This window comes from Eublepharis macularius, chromosome 4 (genome assembly GCF_028583425.1).
Source record: "Eublepharis macularius isolate TG4126 chromosome 4, MPM_Emac_v1.0, whole genome shotgun sequence".
In the NCBI taxonomy this organism is placed as follows: Eukaryota; Metazoa; Chordata; class Lepidosauria; order Squamata; family Eublepharidae; genus Eublepharis; species Eublepharis macularius.
Window position 1 is genome coordinate 86,094,553 of NC_072793.1, and position 25,501 is coordinate 86,120,053.

At 41.2% G+C, this 25,501-nt stretch overlaps 1 protein-coding gene across 1 annotated transcript; it reads left to right on the top strand.

The window, feature by feature from the left end:
• Positions 1-1,505: 1,505 nt before the first annotated feature.
• Positions 1,506-20,811, top strand: SAP30L (SAP30 like). The gene is made up of 4 exons (XM_054977198.1): positions 1,506-2,355; positions 4,085-4,207; positions 9,056-9,154; positions 15,999-20,811. The coding sequence occupies exons 1-4, from the start codon at positions 2,170-2,172 to the stop codon at positions 16,122-16,124; spliced, it is 534 nt and encodes a 177-aa protein (XP_054833173.1). The 5' UTR covers positions 1,506-2,169; the 3' UTR covers positions 16,125-20,811.
• Positions 20,812-25,501: the final 4,690 nt, after the last annotated feature.

Here is a 25,501-nt window from a genome sequence, read left to right on the forward strand (position 1 = left end):
TGCTGGGCTCAATTCGAGGTAATGATTATCACATCTCAAGCCCTTCATGGCCTTGACCCTCATATCTGTGCAATTGTGTCTACCTCATGTTCCACCACAGCGGCTTCATTCACCTGGTCAGGGCCTTCTGTAGATACCACTTTGCAGTTGGGCAAACTCCTCAGCTGTCCACACATGTGCTTTCCCTTTGCCAGCCCTTACCTTGTGAAATGGCCTGCCTGAGGAGGTCAGGAAAGCTCCCACTCTCCTGGCTTTCCACAAATTATACAAAACTGAATTATTCCAGAGGGCTTTCTATCCAGATTATAGGGCTGTTGTCATAAGAAAAAGCTCAGAGAGACAGTGACTATTGAATATGCTATGGGGTACCATCTGCTGATGTAGATAGGCTCCTGTTAGAGAGTTTCCATGTTGCTAAACATGTCATGTAAATTAGTTATGGTTTGTTTTGGAAAGATTTCATCTCTGTGCTGAGCTTTATGCCCATTTTTCAAATTTTTTGCTGTCATACCTTGTTGTATCTGCTCATTGAATGTCCTCACTGTTGTTCATTATTGTGTTTTTCTCAGTGAACGTCCTAGCTGTTGGTAATATTGAATTTCACTTGCACAGTGCCTTGGGGCTCAGTGAGAAAGGCAGACTAAATAAATAAATACATCCATTCATCCCTGTTGCAAGGACCATCTTCATCAGACGTTACGACGATCATAGAGCTTTTCTTTCCATAGGTAGCTCGTGACTGAGGTCATTAAGGGGTTGGAGAAACTGAAACTTGCTACAAGCAGGAGTTGCTCATGGTGAAGGGTCCTACTAGTACCAAAAAAAGGGATGGGCATGCATGTTTCCTTGCTTTTTCCAGTGGTAGCCCGTGCCTATGGGACTGTTTATGAGCCAAGGCCGAGCTTAAGGGAGCTCGTGTTTTCAGGCTGGCAGCCTTTTAATCCACCGGTATGCCCGGATGCGAGAATGACATTTGCCGGCTTTGTCCGACATGCTTACTGGCTGAGCTCATGCTCCGTTTCCTGATCCCCCAGTTCTGAGCCTACTCGCCAGCCTCAGGCTCCCTGCTCTTCCATACCCGGCGCTGCTCCCTTCTCCGAATGTTTCCGTTCGAGCCACGGGCAACCTCAGACTTCACTAAATTTACCTGCCCCGCTTTTTCTCCCCCAACCCCCTCACTCCCCTTGTTCCATTGCATGCCTCTTATCCCATTCCTCTCACCTTACCACAGCCCCCCGATACTCCCTCGCCTCCTCAGTCTCTCTCTCTCTCTCTCTCTCTCTCTCTCGCTCGCTCGCCTTTTACCTTCTACCTCCTCCCCGGACTTCAAACACACACCAACTAACTCCCCCTTTACAGGAAGTATCCTCGAGTCACAGGCAGACAGCCGCTCAGACCAATGAGTTATAGCGTGGTGGAGTAAACCCCACCTTTCGCACTCTGCCGACCAATAGCTGTTTAGGGGCGGGACTTCCGCTGCAAGGGGAGGAGGCGGAGCGGGCAGGTTTGGGGAGTGAGTGAGGCAGGGAGCGAGGCGCGCTGGCGGCTCGGGGCGTCCCGGCTCTTTGGTCTGGGCTCGGAGCCACCCTCGTCCCCTGCAGGGGTGTCACAGGAAGCGTCTGCTTGACGAGGTCGGCGGAAGGGGCCGGCAGCCGGGCACAGCGGCAAGTACCGGGCTGCCGGCTCCAGGGGCTCAGAACGGGGCAGCCCGAGGGACGCCCTTTCCTGCCAGGTGGCCGTTACCAGGGCACCGGGAGGCAAGAGCTGCCGGGGGGGTCCTCCTTTCCTTCCTCTCTGCACGTTTGTCTCCGAAGGGAGGGGGTCTCCCCTGTGGCCGGGCGTGTGGATGGTCTGCGGGTGTTAAGCGCGTTGTGGGGCGAGCGAGCGAGCCGAGGAGTCTGGCGCGATAAGCTGTTTCTAGGGGCCCCTGGTGACGCGAGAGCGGCGTTGAGGGTTTCTAGGGGCCCCAGGAGGTTCTTGGGGAGAGGGGCTGCCTGGCGTCCCTGTCGGCAGCCCGCTCGAGATGTCCCCTTAAGAGCAGGTGGGTAGGCCGAGGAGGCTTCGAGGTGTGCCTGGAAGAGGAAGTCTCAGGACTCCCAGCGAAGTTCGGGGCAGGGCGAGGAGCTGCTTCTTTCGTCGCCTGTCTCCTGGGGCGGGTGGGAGGCTGACATGAATGGTTTCAGCACCGAGGAAGACAGCCGGGATGGGCCTCCCACCACCCCTTTTTATGGACAGAGTTGCTGCCTCATTGACGACGGGGACCGCTGTGTCCGCCCAGCTGGCAATGCCTCCTTCAGCAAGAGGATCCAGAAAAGCATCTCCCAGAAGAAGCTAAAATTGGACATCGACAAAAGTGTGAGTTGTGCCAGAGGTACTTTCCTTGTCCAACTGGACTCACTGTCTGTCATTGAGTGCACAGCCAAAGGCATAGTTTATTTAGCAGTTGTCATTGGTAAAGGGGTCTAATGTCTGTCAGGGGTTATTAGTTGCCCTTTTAAAGCCACCCCTGTTGTGGGAGACCAGCAACGTTTAGCACTCAGTTGGTTACATTTGCCGTAATTGATAACAATAAACAGATAAGCTCTATAAGTTTGTGGATGGCTTACCAAAAAAGCTCTGTTTCTTGGTGATTTGTGTTAATGATACAGAGGCCTGGGCTGAATACAGATTTTGCTTTTCTGTGGTGAGGTTCACTTTAGTATCTAACAAAGGATATGTGGTCTCTTTGAAACCATATCTTCTACAAGCTCTTCTCTATGTGCTATATTGAGCATTATTTTTTCTGGCATATAACTGCACATAAATCCAACAATAAGCAAGGTAAACTGACATTGACAAGGAAAAAAAAACACTACCCAATTGATATTGAAGTGTTAATGTTTTTATATGTGAGATGCAATGTGGAAAAAAACAGATCAATAGCACAAAGTTAACAGAGTATAGTGGAGGTAGGCAATAACAGGAAATGGGGGAAATGGATAACAGCATAAAAGGCTAGGTTGTCATATCTGACATAAACAAAGAGTGTAACCGCTTCTACATTTTTAAGAGCGCAGGTTGGATAGGCCTATCATGCTATATAAATACATATTGTAAACACATTGCAGGCAAGTTCTTACTACTAACTGTTTGGCAGTATGAATTCTGACATTGTAACAGGGAGCTGCTCTAAATGACATGTGTTTGTAACTAGTTTTGGCAAATGTGCATCTGAAGAGGTAAGGCAGTTGCACTGAAGCAATTCCTTTAAAAACTGTCAAATCAACTGTGCTGAACTGATTGAAAGCGTCTTTGAAACCAGAAATCTGCAAGCATGTTTATTTCTTGGCTAGCATCAAGCAGACTGCTGCCAGGCAATTAGTGTTAACATTAAGTGTCATCTGTCACATCAGGCTTCCAAACTAGAGCGCCACTACATGTGGCAGTTGGGATTTCTGCTTCCAGCCAGTGTAGTACCACTGCTTTGTAAAAAGCTCCTTGGATTAGTCAAAAATATTAAATTTTAAATCAGAGGACAAGACATTGGAAAGATATCATTGTTCCTTTAACAGTTCCTTTCAGGCAAGTAGCTTTACGTATATTTCATTATAAAGATGACTGTTGTAAAACAGAGATGTAGGTGCAGTGGTCTGTTTAAAAGTTTGTACTTGCTACCAGCTAATTTTAAATGCTTTTAATTTTTTGTCATTTATCACATTTAGAGAACTCCCTCTCTTTTAGGGATGAGGCACGCAAGCTGACAACTGAAAGAAGGTGTAGTGGAATGGCACTTACCTAGTTTGATCTATTATTACTATTCAGCTGAAACAAACTGCCACATAAGAAGACTTTGGGGACCATGTTTGTCTTTCAGTACACCAAAATAACAGAACAGACTCTATGATATTTAAATGGGATTCTGGTGCCACATAGCTGCTTGTTGCTCACCAGACCATAAAAAATAGGCACTTCTTTTAAAAGCCTGAACCTGCATATGTAGTACTTAGTAGATTTTTACTTGTTGAGTAATTCACTGTAGATTTGCACTTTACTATTTGTAGCCCCATATCTCTTCTTTTCAACTATGCTTGCTTTATATGTTTAGGTAAGACATCTGTATATATGTGATTTTCACAAGAACTTCATTCAGAGCGTTCGAAACAAAAGAAAAAGAAAGACCAGTGATGATGGTGGAGACTCTCCAGACCATGAGATAGATGTCCCAGAGGTACATAACATACTGAAACATGAAGTTGTTGCTCTTATCTGTGTTGCCTTGACTGCAGTTTTGTTACTGTTGCCCAAATGTTACTTTTTAAAAACCTGTTGTAGCATAGTAAATACTGACCAAGGTTGTAAAGACATAATCCCTTGAAGATTCCACCTTATAATTTCTATTTTGTCCATGTCAGTTCCTCCAGTGCTATAGGAGTCATAGTGTGCTCCTTGAAGGGCTTTCCAGGTTAATCTTTCTACACCCATTGAGACAATCCCAGAGAGTTGGCCTCTAGACCCACCATGGGTATGCATGGAAGGAAAAGGCTGGGAAGGAAAGATGGAGGTTATGCAGCTATACATGTTCAGTCCTTGTACAAGACTGAGTTGAGGAGGGAAGCCATATCCTTCCAGACTGTGCATTAATCCTTCAAGACTTTTCCCCCTCCCCTCAAGCGCATAGTCAGTTTAGATCAATGGTGATTGTGGAAGAAGGATATGTACTGCCAAGTCATTATGCAGCCTCACAGAATACAGTTTCCAATCATACTAGGTCCATACTTGGCCTGTAGTGGAAATAAGCTGGTAGCCTGTCTCCATTAAAGAGAGAGGGAGATGTAGGCTATTTCTAAAATGGTCATGGAAAGAAGTGAGCTTTGCCCGTCAGAATTAGATAAACATCAGCTACTACGTTAGACTGATTCTTTTTTCACTGTGGCCCAGCTTAAATGATTGTGTTTGCAAAGGAATAGTCAACACAAGCTCTTTTGACCTAAGACTATAGATGATTTGAATTGTCATAGCAGAAACAATGTCTTGGAGAATTTTTATTTTGATTGAGTGATTTATTCTCTTGTATACATTATTCTAGGCCTTTGTCTAGTGATTTTTCCTGTTGTGGTGGTGGTGTGTCATCTGTATCTTGGCAATCAAATCATTAAGTGCTTTAAAATTTATTTGTTGTTTGTTCTTAAAAAAACAAGCCCTGGAAGAATATGAATGAAGAGTTCTACAACTATGTGTTAACAATTGGTTCACACTGTTCAAGTTGAATTTTCTATGCATGTCTTTTTTAGTATGTATTAAGTCTCCAGAAACAACATCTGATGACTGGTTCATTTCTATATAGTTTTGGGTTACTCTGTGCCCACTAGTAACTTTATTCAACAAGTAACTAAATTATGGAATTAAGGGGAGCTCCATTTTCAGAGGCAGCAAACCTTTAAATCCCACTATTAGGAGACAGTATCAAGGAAAGGCTTTGGCCTATATAATCTGTTTGTTGGCCTTCCAAGCAAACTTGCCACTGTGTGGAACAGGATGGACTAGATGGACCGCTAGTCTAATTCAGCAGGGCTTATTTTATGTTCTAGTCAACTAATCATAACGAATGCTAAGCAGCTCTGAGAGCTTATGCTACTTTCAGTATCCTAAAGTAATATGGAGAAATGTTTCTTTAAACATGAGCAATACTGTAAACACATCTGATCTGTATGTTCACATAATTGTATGCAATGTAAATAATACAGTTCTGTTGTTCCTTACCTCCATTCAAAGAGTTCTGTCATTTGGTGTTCATAAGTGATGTCTAGCACATTGATTATCAAGTTTCCTAGCAGAACACCAGGATAGTGCCATATTAAATAGCACAAGAATGCTTAGGTTCTTCTCTGTGTGTCATACGTCCAGCTTTTCAGTTTTTATTTCACTGAAAACCTCTTAATTCTCATATTACCTACCAAGTAGTAAAGATGCACAGTTTGGTTTAGAATTCAAATTAAAATACCAAGTTTTGTCTGATTCAGTGAAATCCAGATATTCCAAATAAAAACCCAGGTATTCCAAATTTTTACCAAAGTTTCAGTAAAATTCAGCCATTGTTTTCTATGGGAAAAATCACTTGGAGCTATCCAGTGTGTGTAGGGGTGGGTGGGTTTCAACTAAACTTCATGAAATTTGGAGTGAACCTACTCCTAACTATCCTCTAAAGTCCCCCAAGTTTCATGGGGGTTGGACTGTGGGGGGCAGTTTTATGGGCCCCAAAGAAAGTTCCCCCTCACTTGCCATTATTCCCTATGAGGAAAATATTGGGGGAGGTAAGGCTGCCATGGCCAAGACATAATTCAGAATGCAAGCTAAGCTTTTCCCAGAGAAAGCCCAACAGAAGCAAACTGAAGTAAGGGAATGGAATCTCCCCAGAACCAAAATGAAGCAAGGGGACCAATTTCACATAAGAGAATCGTATCTATTCCACCCAAAACAAACTGAAGTAAGGGACACTGTTGCAACTTAGCCCAACAGACGCAAACTGGGGGTCTTTAGAGGACAGTCAGGAGTAGGTTACCGCCAAATTTGGTAAAATTTGGTTGAAAAATGACGCATACTGCAGCCCACCAGTTAGCCCCCAGTGTGATTTTTCCATAGAAAACAATGGCTGAATTTTTCAGAAATAGCAGAACCGAATTAGAGAATCAGTTTGGAATTTAGAGAGTACCTAATCTTTTCTCAGATTTAGTTTTAAAAAAATCAAAATTACTATTTATTTAATTTTTTTTGGTGCATACCCCTATTAGATAGCATTGGGAAAATCCGCTTCTGGATAGGTTGCAAGCCATTTCTTATGTCTCATGAAACTGACCGTATTTTTCATTGCTTGTATTAAGTAAATACAGTTCAGTCCAAAGGTATTGAATTGCATGTTTAATTTTTGCTTAGCTTTTAACATGTAGTGAGCCTTAACGAAGATGAAGAGTCAAACGGCGCAGAAGAAAAAGAATCTTTAATAATTGTACAACCCCTACATGTTTCATGTGCAGCTTTGTCAGGGAGAGTCTACCAAATAATGCAAAATATAAAAATGTTTAATGCATCATCTCAAAAGTTAATAAAACATATTAACACACAGGACAATTTCATGTACGGAGTGCAATTCATAATAAATTACAGAACTGCATGTACAGAATTGCATAATAAATTACAGAACTGCATGTACAGAATTGCATAATAAATTACAGAACTGCATGTACAGAGTGCAATTTATAATAAACTCATATCTAAACAACTGAACCAGCATTAACATACCCTACAAGTGGGCCTTGTAATGAAGTTTTGTGGAAGGCACTCCAACCAAAACAGGGCTTTCCTAAAGTCAAAAATGAGCCTCTTGGATCCCTATTGTTGGTAGTTATAGTCACTCAAAGCTAATATAGATATGAACCTGACAGCAGCCTTAAATCATATATTCTAATACCCAAGTAAGGCCCCATGTGGAATACTTCAGTCTGTGGATCAAGCCCACTTGAACGCAAAAGAGATTTTTTTGCAAACTTGGGCCTTCCTCCCAGGTTTGCCGAAAAAGCTAAAAAGTTACCTACATTAAGAGGGTCAACCCACCAAAAAAGAAATGTTTGTCTCTGCGCTTGCATGTGGGTGATGAAGGAGGCAAGTGCCCAAGCAGCCCTGCAAGGCCCAGTCATTATTAGAGCGCTAATGATGGTCCAGCCAGAAAGAAGACAGCTGGGCCAGGGAAAGCACCAGGATGCCAGTGGAGTAGCAAAGCCTGCTATGGCTGCCCATGCAGTCAAAAGACAGTGGCAGCCCAGGACAAGGAGGTCAGTGGGCAGGGGAGGAGTTGGGTTCGAAGCGCAGGCCAGGAAGAGGCTCTGCCTGTGAGAAGCTGGCCCAGGGTCAAGAGGAGGAGGATGGGACAACCCCCCCCCCCCCCGTTAAGTATCATGGGTTGCTACTTGTTACATTCTAAACTCAATGCAATTCCTCTCCACCTGCCTGTGTCCTAGCACAAGTAGATGGTAAAGCCTTGTTGCATTACACCATTGTTTTTAATACACAGCATTTGTTTCCCTGCTTCTCCAAGCCATACCTTTTCACCTTAAATTCCATCTTATTTCCAATTGCCTGACAACTGCCAAAAAGAATGGAAAGATCTGTATTTTTTTTTAATTTCTGACTTCAAAAGGCTTGTGCTTGGGATATACCCAGTTGCAAGTTAAATAGATTCTGTTTATTTTTAAATTTTGTTCTAGAAGTTGCTCTAGAAATTGAAGTTATGTTTACTTTAAAGAGAGAACCTGAATATGATTTTTTGCTGAAATGTGTATCCAATGAAACTGTGTTATGGGATTATTTTAATGATGTGTCATATAATTTGTATACAAGTGGAATAAAGTTTGTGGCTGCAGGCAGACATTATGCAGGGGCGGGACAGAAGTTATGCTGAGCCCAAATCTGATCTACTGTTACACTTGTGCTGCTATTCCTCTTATATGCACAGTGGAATGAAAGTGATTCTGGTTTCAGAAGTCTGTGATCTTACTCCATGTTGTTGTAATAGCTGAATGTGAGCATTTCAACAAACTAAAGTTTTTTATTTTCCAGTAACTGGGAATTCTATACCAGGATTAAATTATTCAGAGGACAAAACAAATTAGATTGCAGACCTCTGAAATTAGAAACTTCAACCATGCTATGTACTTGAAGGAAGGAAGGGAGTGTACCATCTCTAGTTTTTTAAGGAATGCAGTCACTAACAGGCTGCTAATCTGATGCTGATTTACTTTTTGCAAAATAAATGGTTTGGGGAACACTGCACCCATGTAATAGCTCCAGTCAAGAGAACCCACAAAAATTCAGTGAATCTTTCTCTTGAAAATAGATGAGGAGAAAAAACCAAAAAGATATTGTAGTATCCTGTTGTTTAGGTTAGGTGTGTTTATCTGTATCTTGATCTAGAATGTCTTGTTTTAAAATAGGGAATGCATGTTATAGGTTCTTTATTTTGAGTAAAGACACAAAAGTGGTTATCTGCTTTTTCTGTATTTCTCATGTCATCTTTCTTTTACAGGTTGACTTGTTTCAACTCCAGGTAAACACACTACGCCGTTATAAAAGGCATTACAAGTTACAAACAAGACCTGGCCTTAATAAAGCTCAACTAGCAGAAGTAAGTGGGCTAAAAGCTTTCTATATATTGGTCATAGAATGTTCCTCTTCCACCATGAGAATACCTATTCATTCTTGATACTAAAGCTTGCAATAGTTATAATTAGTTGTGTTCAATGATGTCCACGTTTCCAATTCTCTTTGTTATATCTTTTAAATGAGGAAATGTGGAATGTAACTTGAGAATATAAAAGAAAATGTTTTTCCTCCCCAATCTTTCATTTTTTTTTTAAAAAAAAGGTTGCTGTTCAAAGATTGGCTTGGATCTGCTGAAAATGTCCACAGAGGGAAGGATTTCTGGGAGCTCTAGGAGCGTAATTAAGGGGGAATCAGAGGCCTGCTGCAGGACGGGAGAATAGGAGACAATCACCTTCTCCTTTCCCTCCTTGGAAATTTTCTACAAGATCCAGCCCAATATCTACAGTCAGCAAATTAAATTATATGCTGAGTTCCTGATAGAACACTGCTTTTTTGTTTTCCCATTCCATGAAATTAAATACAATTATTTCCTTAATAATTTATTTTAAGACTTGTCCTCCATTTTTCAGTTAAGGAAGAACAATTGAATAGTTCCATAACACAGGTTTCTATGAATTATAATTATTACAATTTGTATAGCACTTCAGGATGTTTAGAGGGTTTCACATACCTTTTAATCTCAGTAATCATTACAATAGCCCTGTAAAATAAGCTAGCATTATTCCAAATTGAAAATGGTAGACTGAAAATGAGACATAATGGCTTGCCTAGGACTACCCAGTGACTTCATGGTACAGGCAGTATTTGAACAAGGATCTTCTGGTTCACAGGACATCTTAGCTGTTGCGTGGCACCAGATATTCACACACTGTCCTATCACTGCCATGGATATGGTACTCAGTGTTTGTAGGAATCTCCTATTTCAAAATAACACTACTAAATTTTCAGTCCAGTCCAAATTTGCTGGGGAAAGGAGGGTTATGCCCTGCCCTTCATCAGCTCTACCTCTTAAGATATTCCCAGAGATGCTATTTAATACTATATGCACTCGCTCATCCAGTTGGCTCAAAGCTTTGGACTGGAATGTCACCAGTATGTGGATGACACCCAGTTATATCTACTGTTGGATAACAGCCCGGATGCTGCCCCAGATATTCTGTTGAGGGCTTTGGAGGCTATGACTGGGTGCTTAAGGCAGAGTCAACTGAACCCTGCGTAGATAGAGATCCTACATCTGGACCATGGCTTGATGGGTTCAGGAATCTGGCTCCCAGCCCTTGATGGGCCACCACTGGTACCTGCACTGACAGTAAGGAGTCTGGGTGTGGTCCTGGATGCCTCCCAGTCAATGGAGGCCCAGGTCACGGTGTTTGCTAGATCTGCAATATTTCTGTCTTAGTCAAATCAGGCAACTTGTTCCTTATCTTTCGACCTATGACCTAGCTGTAATGATCCAGGCTATGGTCACCTCCAAGTTAGATTACTGTAACTCACTGTACTCAGGGCTGTCCTTGAGGCTGATCTGGAAATTACAACTAGTCCAGATGCAGCAGCATATGTCCTTACTGGGATACCGGTTAGGACGCATATTTGACCTGTCCTGTGCCAGCATCACTGGCTCCCGGTTGAATTCCACGTCAGGTTCAAGGTTCTGGTTTTGCCCTTCAAAGCTCTTAGTGGTCTGGAACCTACATAGCTACGGGACTGCCTCTTGCCATACGTTCCGCAGAGTGTATGCTGTTCAGCAGCTAAACATCTACTGCTGATCCCTGGCTCCAAGGAGGTTTGCCTTTAGGCCCTGGCCCAGTCTGGTGGAAAAGAGACTCAGGCCCTATGTAGAGACTTGGGCCCTGTGAGTTATGTTACAGTTCTGCCTGGCCTGTAAGTCGGAGATGTTCCACCGGACCTATGGTTGTGTTTGTGGCATGGCCTGCCTTCCTGCTTAGGGCCTCTTTTTGCCCACCTTGCACTACCAATTAATCTGGGTGACCTGTTGTGCTGCACCCTGCAGTACCTGAAGTGTTGAATATACTATCTGAGGGATTGTCTTCTAGGATGACTTTACTTTAAACTGAGTTCTTGTAACTGCTTACATTTTATCTATATTTATTGTATGTTTTTAAGCTTTTATTTGTTTACTGTGCTGTAGACTTATGCTGTGACTCACTCTGAGCCTGCTTGCAGGAAGGATGGGTTATAAGTCAAATAAACTCAAATCAGCCTTATAGCCTCACGACCAAGAGGGCTAAAAGTTCCCTGTCATCTTATTCCTCTCCTCTTACTGGTTCTGTGTCTTGTGGCCCATGGAGATAGACTGAGTGTCCCCTTCACTGGCCCTCTTCACATCCCATTTTGAAAGCAGCACCGCATGTTCTGCATTACTTGCACATTGTTTCTGGGTTCTTGTAAGATGAGAGGCCCTGCTTCACCCATTCCTGTAGCCTCTGTTTCTTCTGGAAGTGCCCAAGTCTATTGCCAATATGCTGAGGTGGTAGCACCTGCAGCTCTGAGATGGTGGCCCAAATGGTTGCAATCTCTACTGTTTCTGTCAGTGGCAGTGGTAAGTTTAGGGAATCCCTCCCCCCCACCTCCATCTTGGACAGCCTGCACCCTAATATGGGCATACTAGTTGACATTCTGTAGTGGTAGAAAGGAAGAGGAAAATTTCCTCAAATGAGCAGCTGCTTCTTGCTAAGACTTCTGAATAATGGATCTATAGTTTTAGTACTAGATAAAAACTTTCAACAGATTAATCCATTTGCCAGTGATCTAATCATTACAATCTATTAAAAGTTTTTATCTTATACTAAAGCTATAGATCCATTATTCAGAAGTCTTAGCAAGAAGCAGCTGCTCATTTGAGGAAATGTTCCTCTTCCTTCTACCACTGCAGTATGTCAACTAGTATGACAGCTTCATGGGATACTTGTTATGTGTTACATACTTGTATGTGTAACATGTAGCAAGCAATAGTTACTATAGGTGCCATTATGTCCCAAAAGCTTCATGGTGATTAATCCAGGCAGTTTATCAGCAAACTGCTATAACTGTATTTTCCCAATATTTATCTTCTTCAAGGTTTACACAACCAGAGGTCTAATCTTAAATGGAGACTAGCTTCAAATTGTATTACATGTTTCAGATGTTCTGTGAAACCTGTCCATCTTTCATTCTTGAATCACTTCTGCCTCAGACTCTTAAATATCTGCTTTTAAACAACCCTAAGGAAAAACAAAAGCAGTTGGGGTGATCCCTATTCATTATGAATGAAATAAAATATGGAGGACTTTGTATTAAGTCATTCACTAAACAGTATATTCTAATCCTACTCTAACAGGGTAGACAGCAAGTAATCACATGCTATGAGAATTTAAAGTGAACAATTTCAATCTGTAGTATTTTCTTCCAATTAGAGAAGATTTTATCCTGTTGATCAAAGCTGTCAGAGGAATCTAATTGGATCAAATGTTCTTCAAAGAAAGCCACTGTAATCTTATGTGGATAGAGATACAAAATTTCAAGGTGATTGAACGTGTGGTGATTAGCTAATTTCAGGGAGTCCTTAGTGAAGCAGATTGTTTGGATCCATTCCATTCTGATTTCAGGCCTCGTTGTGGGACTGAAATGGTCTTGGTAGCCCTGGTGGGTGACATATGGGGGAGTACGACCCTGTTAATTCTCCTGGACCTTCCGGTAGCTTTCAGTGCCATCAGTCATGGTATTGACTGCCTTTGGGGGATGAGGGACTGAGAGGCACTGTTTGGCCTACTTTGAAGATAGGTTTCAGGGTGTGGTGCTGGGGGACTGCTGTTCTGCCCTTGGCCTCTGGCCTACAGGGTTCTTACCTTGTCCCCAGTATTTTTCAACATGTATGTAAAGCAGCTGTAAGAGGTCACCTGGAGGTTTGAGCTGAGTTGCTACCAATATGCAGAGAACACTACGTATGTTGTAGCGATAGGCCAAAAATCTGTGTAGCAGGTTTGATTTGTTGTGTCATTTATTTGTCTTAATGTAAATTTTTCTGATATTTTTATTTGTACTGGTCATAGACCAAATAAATCTGAATCTGAGTTCTGTCTTGTGCTTTCAGCAGATCCCAGGGAGACTGTGGAAACTGTGAACAGGTGCCTAGAGGCAGTTTTGGAATGGATGAAAGCTAACAAACTGAAACAATGCAGACAAAATTGAGGTGCTAGGAGAAGGTCTGGACCAGGAAATGGGGTGTCTCCTGTTCTGGATGGGGTTGCACTCCCCCTAAAGGAGGAGGTTCATAGTTTGGGGATGCTGCTGGACCCAGGCTTCCTGTTGGAGAAACAGGTGGCAGTGGTGGCCAGAGTGCCTTTCAACAGCTTCAGCTGGTGAGTCAGCTGCAGCTCTTCCTGCAAGGGAAAGATCTTGTCACTGTGGTGCATACCTTGGTAACATCTAGATTGCACTGCTGCAATGCACTCTATGTGGGGTGCTTCTGAAGATTGTTCAGAAGCTACAGTTAGTACAGAAAGCTACAACCAGAATGTTGACTGTAGTGGGCTGCATAATAGTGCAGTCCTGTTCCATCTACACTGGTTCCCAATCCATTTCTGGGCCCAATTCAAGGCACTGGTAAGCTGCTGTATCATAGTGGTTAAGTGGTTGGGTAGCAAATCAGAGCTCTGCTGGTTTGAATTCCACTACTGCAATGAGTTCAGCAGGTGGCTGAGTAAGGCACTTCTCTCAGCCCAGCTCCATCTGTGTTATGGGAATAATAATAGCTCTCTGAGTGGAGCACTAATCTGTTTAGAAGGGTGGGGTATAAGCACTCGTTGTTGTTATATGGCTTGGGGCAGCATGCCCTAAGGACTGCTTTCTCCCATACCAACCTACCCATCCACTCTGGTCATCTTCAGTCTCTCTGCTTCAGATGCCCCTGCAATTTGAGGCTTGACAGGTAGGACCAAAACTTCTGAACTGCCTCTTCTCAGGGAGACTTATCTGTCTCCCTCTACTGTTGTCTTCTGCCAGGGCATTAATACTCTTTTGGTGTGTTTGGCATACTCCCAATAACTATTATTGGCATCCTCCACTGATTTTTGGTGTTGTGTTAACATTTTATTGAATTATTGTCTATATACTTTATTTTAAATGTTTTTAATGTTGAAGTGCTTTAATGTTTGATGCTCACCACCTTGTGAACACTATTTGGGTGGAAAGGTAATATGAAATATTTTAAATAAAATACATGATCAACTTCCTCCTGAATAATAAAAATACATTAAAACTGAGAAGATCTGATGATTTCAGTAGACATTCCAGTTAGGTGTATTAGCTGTACAGACCTATCATGTTTAGTCAGAATCACTATGCTAAGGTAACTTACTTTACATAAAACCACTGTTTGCATAGAAACGCAAAAAGCCTTACCTGGCCCTTCCCAGTTTCTAAAAAATGCATGGCTTGTGCCCGGAAAGGCTTCAGTGGGCATCCTCTTGAGGACCCCAAAACCTTGCCTTATCATGAGAAAATATTTCCTAAGAGTTTTTTCAGTACTCCTCCGTATATTCCTATTTTTCCATTGGAAAAATCGAAACAAAGTCCTGAGAGGGTGTTTCATGTTTTTTCTAGGTTTTTTTTTCCTTCTGAGCCTTCAAATCTCTACATGTGGACAAAAGTTAAAATGGCTTCGTGCTTACTGTTACACATAGAGCAGAACCACAAGTGACAAAAGGCACAGATTGGACACTTGTCAGCTTCCCTCAAGTTTTGATGGGAAATGTAGGCGTCCTGGTCTTGCAGCTTGACTCTCTGACTCCTGTCCAATGGACGTTCCAACTGTCACTTGTCCAACATTCCACCAAGCTGCCTACATTTCCCATCAAAACTTGAGGGAAGCTGACAAGTGTCCAATCTGTGCCTTTTGTCACTTGTGGTTCTGCTCTTAGAGAACAATCCTAAGGAGGTCTACTCAGAATCCTACTCAAATCTGCTTAATGGGGCTTGCTCCCAGGAAATTGTGTTTAGGATTGCACTGTTAGTTACATCACTTACAGCGCAATCCTAAGAAGAGTCACTCCAGTCTAAGCCCATTGATTTCAATAGATTTAGGCTGGAGTAACTCTCCTTATTTATTTTGTAGATATACCAATTAGTTGCATTACTGTTACTTCAGTCACTGCCAGCACCAGAGTTTCTGGCGCCTGCGGCCACTTGTACATGCGTGCGCACAGCTGCAGCCAGCCACGCCAGCTCTGCTGCGCGCTCCTCCGCCCTCACACGCCCCGTGCCGCCACACGCCCCAGCCGGGCACAGAAGCCGCGAGCCACTGGCTTGCGGCTTCTGTGCCCGGCTGGGGCATGTGAGGACGGAGGAGCGCGCAGGGGAGGTGGCATGGCTGGCTGCAGCTGCTGCTGCAGCCCAGTCACATCAGCTCCGCTGTGCGCACCTCTGCCCCCAACACCCCCTCCGGCGCCTCTCCATTGCCCTCGCGCCCGAGGCCACCGCCTACCTGGCCTCAATGGGTGCGCTGGGCCTGACTTCAGTGGACAGCCTAGAGTACAGAATTGCACTGTGAATTTCTTCCACTTGTGGATCAGCTATTAAATCTTGGTGCTAGCTACTTACTAGTATTCTGTAAATATTGAGGTGATAGAAATTCATGTTCAGTGTGAAATAAACCTGGTATTTCAAACTTTATTAAATAGTTCTTTTAATTTGAGCTCTGCATTAGAAATATATAGCAAGTATGGTCATATTAAACACTGATGTCCAATATACCAAGATGTATATTATTTGTATTTAGGTTTTTTTTTAATTCAACACCACCTATGGAGAAACCATAGCTGATGTGCTAGTCCACTGTTTAAGTCTTCCTAATTTACTTTTCCTTTCAGACTGTCAGCCGTCACTTCAGGAACATCCCAGTGAATGAGAAGGAGACCCTTGCTTACTTTATCTACATGGTCAAAAGTAATAAGAGCAGGTTGGATCAGAAGTCAGAAGCTGGCAAACTAGAATGAAGGTTAGGCAGTCTTTGGACACTGAGTGTGATATTTTAAAAAATCAGGTGCATTATGAAGAACTGTTAAACACTTCCGGAAAGTAAAGTATAAACTAGAGAATATAGGCCACTGTGGTCTAGAATACATCAGTCCAGGATGTGTTTGACTTCTGCTGTTTCATTTAGCTGAAGATAATGTATCACTGGAAAACTCCAAGAAGTCTGTCAGTGATTGCCCAGAGGATTGAAATATGTCTTTGAGTATAATAGAAACCCCACACGAGATAAGTTTGTCATTCTTGGACTAGGTTGTATCATCCATATATAGTATATACTGGCACAGGTTAGGCACGACACTAGAATTCTTACGCAAAATCTGGTCTGTGGCTTTCTTGTTTGCAGTCTTTCTGCATCTTTGAAAACAAGGGACATACACAAATGCCCCAGGTTTTTTATGTGTGTGGGTCATGGTTTAGAAATGATAAAATAGCCTGCCTTGCTTATTTGCTGATCTTTTAGAAATGTTGTATTGAATTCACAGAAGTTACTAAGTATTTCATGGTTTTCCACATTTTCTTAACATCTACCATTTAACTGAGAGGTAGTAGCATTTCGATACATTACCTACCATTTTTTTAGGTTCAGTATGTACATTTTTCACTGTTTCGACAATGATGCCAAAGGCGAAGTTGAAGTGGGTCCTCAGTCAGTGCATGAAACACCAAGTTAAAGGTATTATCTTAGATCCAAAATAATTATTGTTTGCAAGCCATTTGAACTGCAGCTTGTCTAGTTCTTACTAGACATATATCGAGTGTGCAAACCTAAGCCTACTGCATTAATGACCCATCTGATGCTTGAGTCTAGAACTGAAAACATCTGGGAATAGTCGTGTCTATTCCAGTAGACAAATATGGATTGGTTTTGGCGATTGTCTCTGCCCAGGTATCTGGCAGTGAGAACTGGTGACAAACCACTTGTCTCTCCTAGCTGCACCTTCCTGAAATGTGTAGCAATACCTAGCAAGCATTATGATTGTGATTTAAATTCCATACTGCTGTCAGCCCTGCTGTGACTCAAAGCTCCATGTGTGCCACATTACACACACAACTTTGCCATTTAAGCTCAGGGAAGAAACGTTACTCTCTGAAAGAGGCCCGAAAAACAAACATAGCCCCTAGCCATATATTTTGGCCAGGTGCTTGACTATATCTTCACCTCTTCTCTAATCACAGGTAGGCAGCAAAAACCACTGGTAGTGACCTATTATACATGGCTGCTGAGCTGCCACGTGGTGGGTCATAATCCCTAGAGGCCTACCTAAAATAAGACTTTTCCAAAAGTTAGGTAGTAACTTCTGTCTAGTCACTTCATGTCATATTTACAATAAACTTTGAAACTGTTAACGTCATCTATTGTTTACTGCTATAGTCCTAAGTTTTGTTTCATAAAGCAGGAGTACTAATCACCCTGATCTGGAAATAAACTCAACTGAAAACAGTAGATCTGTTTTAAAGTTTTACTGTGATAGATGGGCAGGCATTCAAACATTTTGGTAGCACTCTGATAGTGAAATTTAATTTTCAAAAACATTGAATTTGCTTTGGCTAATTATTTTTGAAGGATGCAGCTTAATTCAGTACATTTGCTTGTACAAGTATATAGAAATGTAGCAATGCCTGCTTAAATTTTTACTTCTGGCAAAGCATGTGAAAAACTAGAATTTGTCCCTTATACAAAGTTAATTTACAGCTGTTTGTGTTTATTTTTATAGAAAGTAGAGGTTCAAGAAATAAGGGTATCAATCAGCAGTGCACCATATCATTGAAATATCTCAATTCAGTGGATACTATTTTAGGAGATGATTTTTTTTCCAGATAGCTTCATTGCATGCATATGTTGAGCACATTTTTTAACATTCTTATACATATGTGGTAAGTACTTGGTTTTTTAAAGTTGACCTCATATTGTTGCTTCTCCTTTCATGGAAAGAACCAATCCAGCCAACCACCCTGTTCTGTAATTGAAGGCTTGAGTTTACTTCTCTAGGTCTCTGAACTTTTGTGAATTCAGAATATCTGTGTATGCAGTCTGACCTTGGCAAGAACCTCTTCTGAAAAACAAGCAATGTGTGCATCCTCTCTAGACCAAAAACAAAATCCATAGTGTTAGGGCTTATTGTAAAGAAAATGAGTGCAGCATTGTATCAGCCAGCACCAAAATGATTATTTACGGGGAAATGTGATGGCAAGCACTGCCTGTTCAGAAACTGCTTGCTTGATTTGGTCTCAAAACTATTGTTTTCCAAAGAAATCAAATGAAGTAAAATTTGCCTGTTTCATGATACAAGTTTCAAATGGTTGCCAAGAGACTAAGGAATCTTGTCATAGAATCTGAGGAATTGCTGATGTCATAACTCTTGAATCCTGTTGTCTTTGAGACATCTGTACATGCCTTACTCTCAGCTTCACTAACGAGCATTAAGCAAATGTCGTGGTGGACAGGATGGGCCACTTCCATGGCTTCTTGTGCTACAAATTCTAATCCTGTTAACAGCAATACCAATATTCAGGGAGAAGCCTGTGGTTCTTGAACATCTAGTGTTGTATTTTCAAAAACACCACAATGCAGTTGTTTAATATAATGGCAGATTATGCTGTGTGCCATTTAAGGAAACTTTCCAATTCCTTGTGGTTTTAATAAAACCTTCATCAGCATTTTGAGCTTCAAAGGGTATGAATCCTTAAGCAATGGCTAAAATAAATAGAATATGTGAGAACAGAGTCACATTGACATGTTCATTCATACAAACTGGTGGGTTGTATTTAATCTTATATCAGATATGGATTTCACATGGAGCTATTCAGCAACGAACTTTGGCTTGATAGTGGCTTTCCACATTTAAGGATTAGTGGAAGATCATTTTGCTGGTCAATTCTCTATCGAATGAAACTTGCTCCAGACGAAAAGGACTGTTCAAAGCCTTCAGACCTACATAAGAACCCACTTAAAATCAGAAGAAGGGCCATCATTGTTCTTAATGGGCTTTGCATCAGAGCTGAAGACCTTAATGTGGCACATCTTCTATAATGAGGTTAACTTCATCAAAGATGGTGGTCCTCAGTGCATTATTTGTTGTTGTTATTGCTGTAGTTCTATTAGTGCAAGAATTTTTGTTCATCCCTTGAGTTGAATGAAGGAGAGAGCAAAGGGAAGGGGAATGTGCAATGGCAATTGTAGTATGGAATTACATAAATGCAGAATGCAGTTCATAGTAGTCAGACCTTATTGGCATCAGATCTGATTTCATCTAGTCAAAGTAGTCAGACCTTATTTCATCTGATTGATTCAGCTTCCAGTACTGTTTCTACAGCATAACTATTACAAAACAAACTCCTACGTTAATTTCAGATTTTGTCTTGCAAGGGACTCAATGGATTATGATTCAGAAAATGAGCCTTGCCATGGATCTTGTAAAATCCCTAAGTTACAAGTTCACAAGGATAAATCAAATTCCATATTCTACCACCCGAAAGTTTTGTCAGTAAGAAAGCTTCCTATATAGGCCAGCAAAAAAAAAAATTAAAGCCAAAGTAGCCCATGGCTAGATTATTTTTAGACTTCAAAAGCAGAGTAAAAATAGCCATGAGCAAGATGTATCCCAGAAATGTTCATGATTTGTCTGAGAAAAATCTTACTAAACAGTATTCTAAATTTTAGCTAAATGCAATATTGGGGTAGGGAGGAGGGTGGTGGTGGTGGGGACTGGGAGCCTTGCACTTTATCTTGTGTTGATAGAGCCTAATGTAAATATAAGTAAGATGGGAACGCCTAACATGTAATTTGAAGTGATAGGAAGAGAAATGGCAAACTGTCATGCGCAGTACACTAGCGGTGCTTCACCCTGTGCACTGAGATGAGAGACTGATGAATCTTTAAGCCAACTGTCTAAAAATGAACATTTCAGTGCCCACAGAATCAATTAAAGGGCCTATTTTGACAAAGCAACTTATTATTTCTCCTTCACATGTAATCTCACGTGGTTTTCTAGGAGGATAGATGTTTTGAAAAATTTGGGGGTAGATACAAAAAAAAATACAAGTCAGTTCTTGCTCTTCTGTAGCATTGATCCATACTTAATCAATTCATTAATTGTATTTTACATTTTTAATGTGGAGGGGAAGGGGCTTATGCCTTAAACTCAGAATTTCAGTGAAATCACATTATGAAGTGTTTAGCAATATCTTTTTCTGCAAATTGTTTTTAAAACACATTTCAATGACTTATGCTTGTGAGGTTTGCCTTTTTATTGCATTGCCTTCATTCCTTCCGACTTGTCCTGCTGCACAGCTAGGAAAACACTTAAACATATTGACAAAAGTTCTTTTTTAAAGCCCCTTTGAATTATAATGGAATTACTAGAACAAAACAATTTCCCTTCCCCTTCATTCATTCTAGTGGGCCTTCATGTGTTGTACTGAACCTTATGCCAAATGTTTTGGGTAAGCTTGTATTTTTAATTGTGAAATATAACTGTGTACTCTTAAAGCAATCTAGTAACTTATAGTGAAACTGTAGAATTCTTTTTTCCAAGCTGTATAGTGCACCTAACTTCCACTGTGTATGAGGTTTAAACTGTGTACTGTTCGATAAAGATATAAATGCCTGAGTTGCATTTTTAATAAACTATCAGTTGATCAACAGGCCACATTTGTTTTATTTACTTCTGTTGTGTTTTTGTATTTGTGTAGGACATCTGTGCTGAATTTGAAACATGACTAAAGAGACTAAAATATTACAGTTTTTTTTAACATACTTGTAGCAGAATAGGTAAGAAAACTGAAAATCCTTACAGACTATCCAGATTTTAAGCTCATTTTACATTTCTAATAAATTATTTACTTAACTGTTTGGCAGGATCATGAAACAATACTTTATTTTGCCTCTCCTGAGTTTACTGCCCTCTAACTTCACTGAGTGCCCCTCAGTGCAAGCATTTGGGCAGGAGGTTTGTGTCTCTCCCACCACATGCACATTTTATAAACCTGTATTTATAAAATACTGAAACAATGCAAAATCCTTAGCCTTACCTAGTAAGGAATGTATTCTGTTCCCTTAATAACTTTGATTGCCCTTTTCTAGCTATGTTATATACATTTTAAGATGGCGCTACCAGAATTGTATATAGTAGGTTGGACCTAGCAATTTATCAGTGGAAGATGCTGATAGATATGGATCTTTCCACTAATAGGAAAGGTGATTTTGGCTTCTGCATCCTGTCCAGTCCAGCCTCCCCACCATACACCCCAGCATGGTATTAGTGCCCATGGGTCCTGCAACCCAGAGAATTTGCCATTTTAATCACTATATTGAGTCAGCATTTTCATTCAACTACCCACAACAACTGTAACTTCTTTCCTGATTGGTTACTACCATTTTTATATCATTAGTGTATATAGTTGGGGATTTATATTTTGCTCCAGTATGTTACTCTGCATTTATGTTGTATCTCATTTTCCATTTTGTCCAATAATTTCATTTAGAGTGGTACTCTTGGAGCTCTGCTTTTGTCTGTGCCATCTTGAATAGTTGTCACTTCACTACTCACTTCTGACCATATGAACAGATTAAGCAATACAGTGTGTGCTTCCCTTCCTTATAAGAAATGTCCATATTTATTTATTTAAATTATTTATATCCTTATATTGCCTTATACTCAAGGTGACCATTTATTCTTACCCTCTGATTATTGTTTATCCCATTACTAGTTCTTAAGAGGATTTGTCCTCTTATCCCAGGTCTCTTAGGCTTTATTCAAGAGCCTGCTGAGGTACTTGGACTTCCTAAAAGCTTTTGACATGGTATGTAATTCCTACTGTCTTACCCAAACCCACATGCTTCTTAACACTCACAAAATTCCAAAAGGCGAAGTTGGTAAAACTTCCAGGTTAAGGAGGTAAGGCCTCTCTGCAAAGATAGTATACCAGTTTTCTAAATTAATGTAAATAGATATTGATACTTCCTTAGCATGTTCTACTTTTAATAATTTCCAGCAAACTACCCAGAATAGCTATCAGATTAACTTGAGTTAGGAAGGATTGCTAGGGGGACAGGAGCATTTTTTAAATCCATGTTACATTGGCAATTTTTAGACCTTCCTTAGAGAGGCCAAATTTATTGACACACTGCATACTATTGGTGGAAGATGAACAGTTTTACAATGGAGTTTCTTAAACTTAACGGGTATATGCCATGCAAGAACATGGCAGCATCCTTCAGAAAGGAATAACCCAGACTGAGGCCCATTCTGCATTGCACACTTTAAGCCAGAGATGCTGAGCATTTACACCAATCAGTGCTGAAACGGCTTGGGGTCCCATAATTCTGCACTGCACAACCTTAAGGCAATTATCAGTCTGCTAATGAGTTGAGATGTGTCTGTTTGGAGCTGCGTTTTGTGGGGGCTGGAGCTGATGTCATTTTTTAAAAAAAATTGCATGCATGATAACATTGCAGTATTGGAACCCATTCCCCCCCCCCCACACACACACACACATTTGCTGATTGGGCTGTCCCGTGCCCACTGAATTGGTGGCAGAGTTCTGGGGGAAAACATGCACTTTTTTGTGCTTGTTCCACTCTCATTTTTTTAAAGTGAAGCCAGGAAAGGGTTAAAATGCTACTGCTTTCCCTCCCGGCAGCTTCCCTGCAGCTTTGTTTAGTAAAAAGCTGTGCAAAACACTTGGTTCTCCCCCTCCCCCAGGGAAAAAGCAGCCATTTTACCCTTCCCTGGCTTTTAAAGCCAGTAGGGAATAAGAAGCAACATTAGGACTAATTCCTGTCTCTGGGGAAAAAATAAGACACATTCATACACAGGAGGGAAGGGAGCGAATGGAGAATAAGCCCTATGATCTTTACCTTGCTTTACTGATAAAAATGGTGGGACAGGAGTTCAGAGAGCTGAGGAGGGTGGGAGAGGTTACTGGCAGACAGACCAATCAGCTCATGGGGGAAAGGAAGAGGGGGGCACAAGAAGCAGAACAGGAGTTTTGATTCTGCACAAACATAATATGCACCAGCAGCAACTGAGCAGCAGCTTAAAAAAAATCGCAGGATGTGGGCAAGGGGAAAAAATGGAAAAACAAAAACTATTTCTGCTTCTCATGACTCCCTTGCATGTGTGGAACTCTGGAGAACATGGGAAGCAGAATAGATTCTGAAATGCTGTAAAGTGACCATGCAGAAAAGACCTAAGACAGAAAGTGACGCAGATCTGGAATCCTCACTACAGAAGCACTGGGTTGGTTGTCTAGTGTCACTTGGACCAGGTCAGTTTTGGAGTTTTGTGTCACCTGCAAGAAACCAAGCTTAATAATAATAACATTCAATTTATATACCGCCCTTCTGGACAACTTAATGCCCACTCAGAGCAGTTTACAAAGTATGCCATTATTATCCCCACAACAAAACACCCTGTGAGGTGGGTGGGGCTGAGAGAACTCCAGAGAACTGTGACTAGCCCAAGGTCACCCAGCTGGCTTCAAGCAGAGGAGTGGGGAATCAAACCCGATTCTCTAGGTTAGAGTTCCGCGCTCTTCACCACTATATCAGACTTTATTCATTATTCATACTTGTGGGTATGGGGGGTATGGGAATACAGATGAATAACTTGAATGGGAAATAGCCATCCAAAATACACTAAAGCTCTCAACCCTCCCCGGCTATAGGATATAATACCTTCGGTGATGAATTAAGCAAGGAGGAAGAGGAAGAATCAAGGAGGAATAGAAAAAGGAGAGGACTCAGAGACTAACTCCTCTTATCCGGATGTGAAGAAACAAGATAAATAGAAGAATGATTCTTACAAGGGATTTCTGCCAAAGATATAGAAACTGTATATGAACTTATGGAGAGGGGTGGGAGGGCAATGGGTATATATGTATGGGAATAAGGATGTTTTGAAGGAATGGAAATAAAAAATAATAATAATAATAGATACTATGTTACAAACTACTTCTCTTTGGCTTTTGTTAGTTATTAAATAACCATTTTAACAACCAAAAAGTCATTGCTTGTAGACTGAAGAAATTATAGGACAGAAGAGTACAAAAGATAAAATATTATTTTGAGATTTGTATTGATTCCATTAGGGTTTGCTATATTCTTCAAATTGATTATATGGTATTTTCACTCAGTGCCTCCTTTAATAGTGTGGCCAAAAGCTTGCAACCTCATGTTGGTAAAAGTGTGCCCCATCAATAGTTCTGTACAACTTTATGTCATGTGGCCTTATACAAGAATATTCTTCCAGTAACTATCCCTGTAAGCTACCATGTCAATCCATTTGTATTTGCAGTTTCTAAATGCAACCAAGAATCATCTGGCATCTTGTGACTGCAGCTCTTAGTAACTGAGTAGGCTAGCACATTTGTTGATGGGATTTTTTACATTTCTATCTGACCCTCTGATCCTTTGGAGATCCAAATGAAAGGTAAATTCTGTTTTTGGTACTACTTGTCCCTAGGCCTTGCAGATGTGTTTTTCTTGCTTCTGTCCTTTCAGGGCATGTGATTTGCCTGCCTGCCCCTCCTGGATGAGCTGCCTGAAAATTCGGCAGTCATACATGTGTATACTTGTACGTTCTGTCCAAATATACTTCCAAGATTGTTCCTTGTACAACACTGCTTATATAAATGCCTTCCCCTCATCCACAAACTAGCCAGATAAGAGTTACTTTATTATGCACCTTCTGTGCTGTACTAGGAGATGTGAATGAAGGCAGCTGGAGGGCATCAGTCCTGACCCATACACAGGTAAGTTGGTAGAGTTGAGAGTTAATGTGAGGCTTCTGTTCCAATTCTTTTTTGAAGAAATTTATTTTTCCTGTGACTTTACCATTTGAAGAGTATATGCACAATCACCACCAGTACTAGTTCTCAGATATTTCTCGTCCGTGTTTGCTACAATATATATTACGTTCATGCTGATATGCAGTAAAGGATTAGTTCTAAAACAAGTTTTGAAAGAGCTCGTTTTGCAGGGAAAATTTTGGCAGCATGGCTTCTTTCTCTGCAATACTTTGATGGAGACAGTAGTACTTACATAACCATTCCCTGCCTAGAAAATGCTAAAGAACTAATTCTTTTAAGGCCAGGCATTGGAAATTCTGTACTACAGTCATTTTCAGCAGTACAATTAATTGCTCCTTTTAATGCACTTTTTGACCATATGAGGGCAGTATCATCTAAGCAATACAAGGGATTGTGGGCATTTAAAATAGTAATGATCACTCAGCTGCACCTCTGTCCTTTGTTTGCTGATTGGGCAACAGGGATCACAGCCATTTTCCTGTCACAAACAAGGCTTTTCCAGTAGAAATGGTTGTTCTTGTCAGAT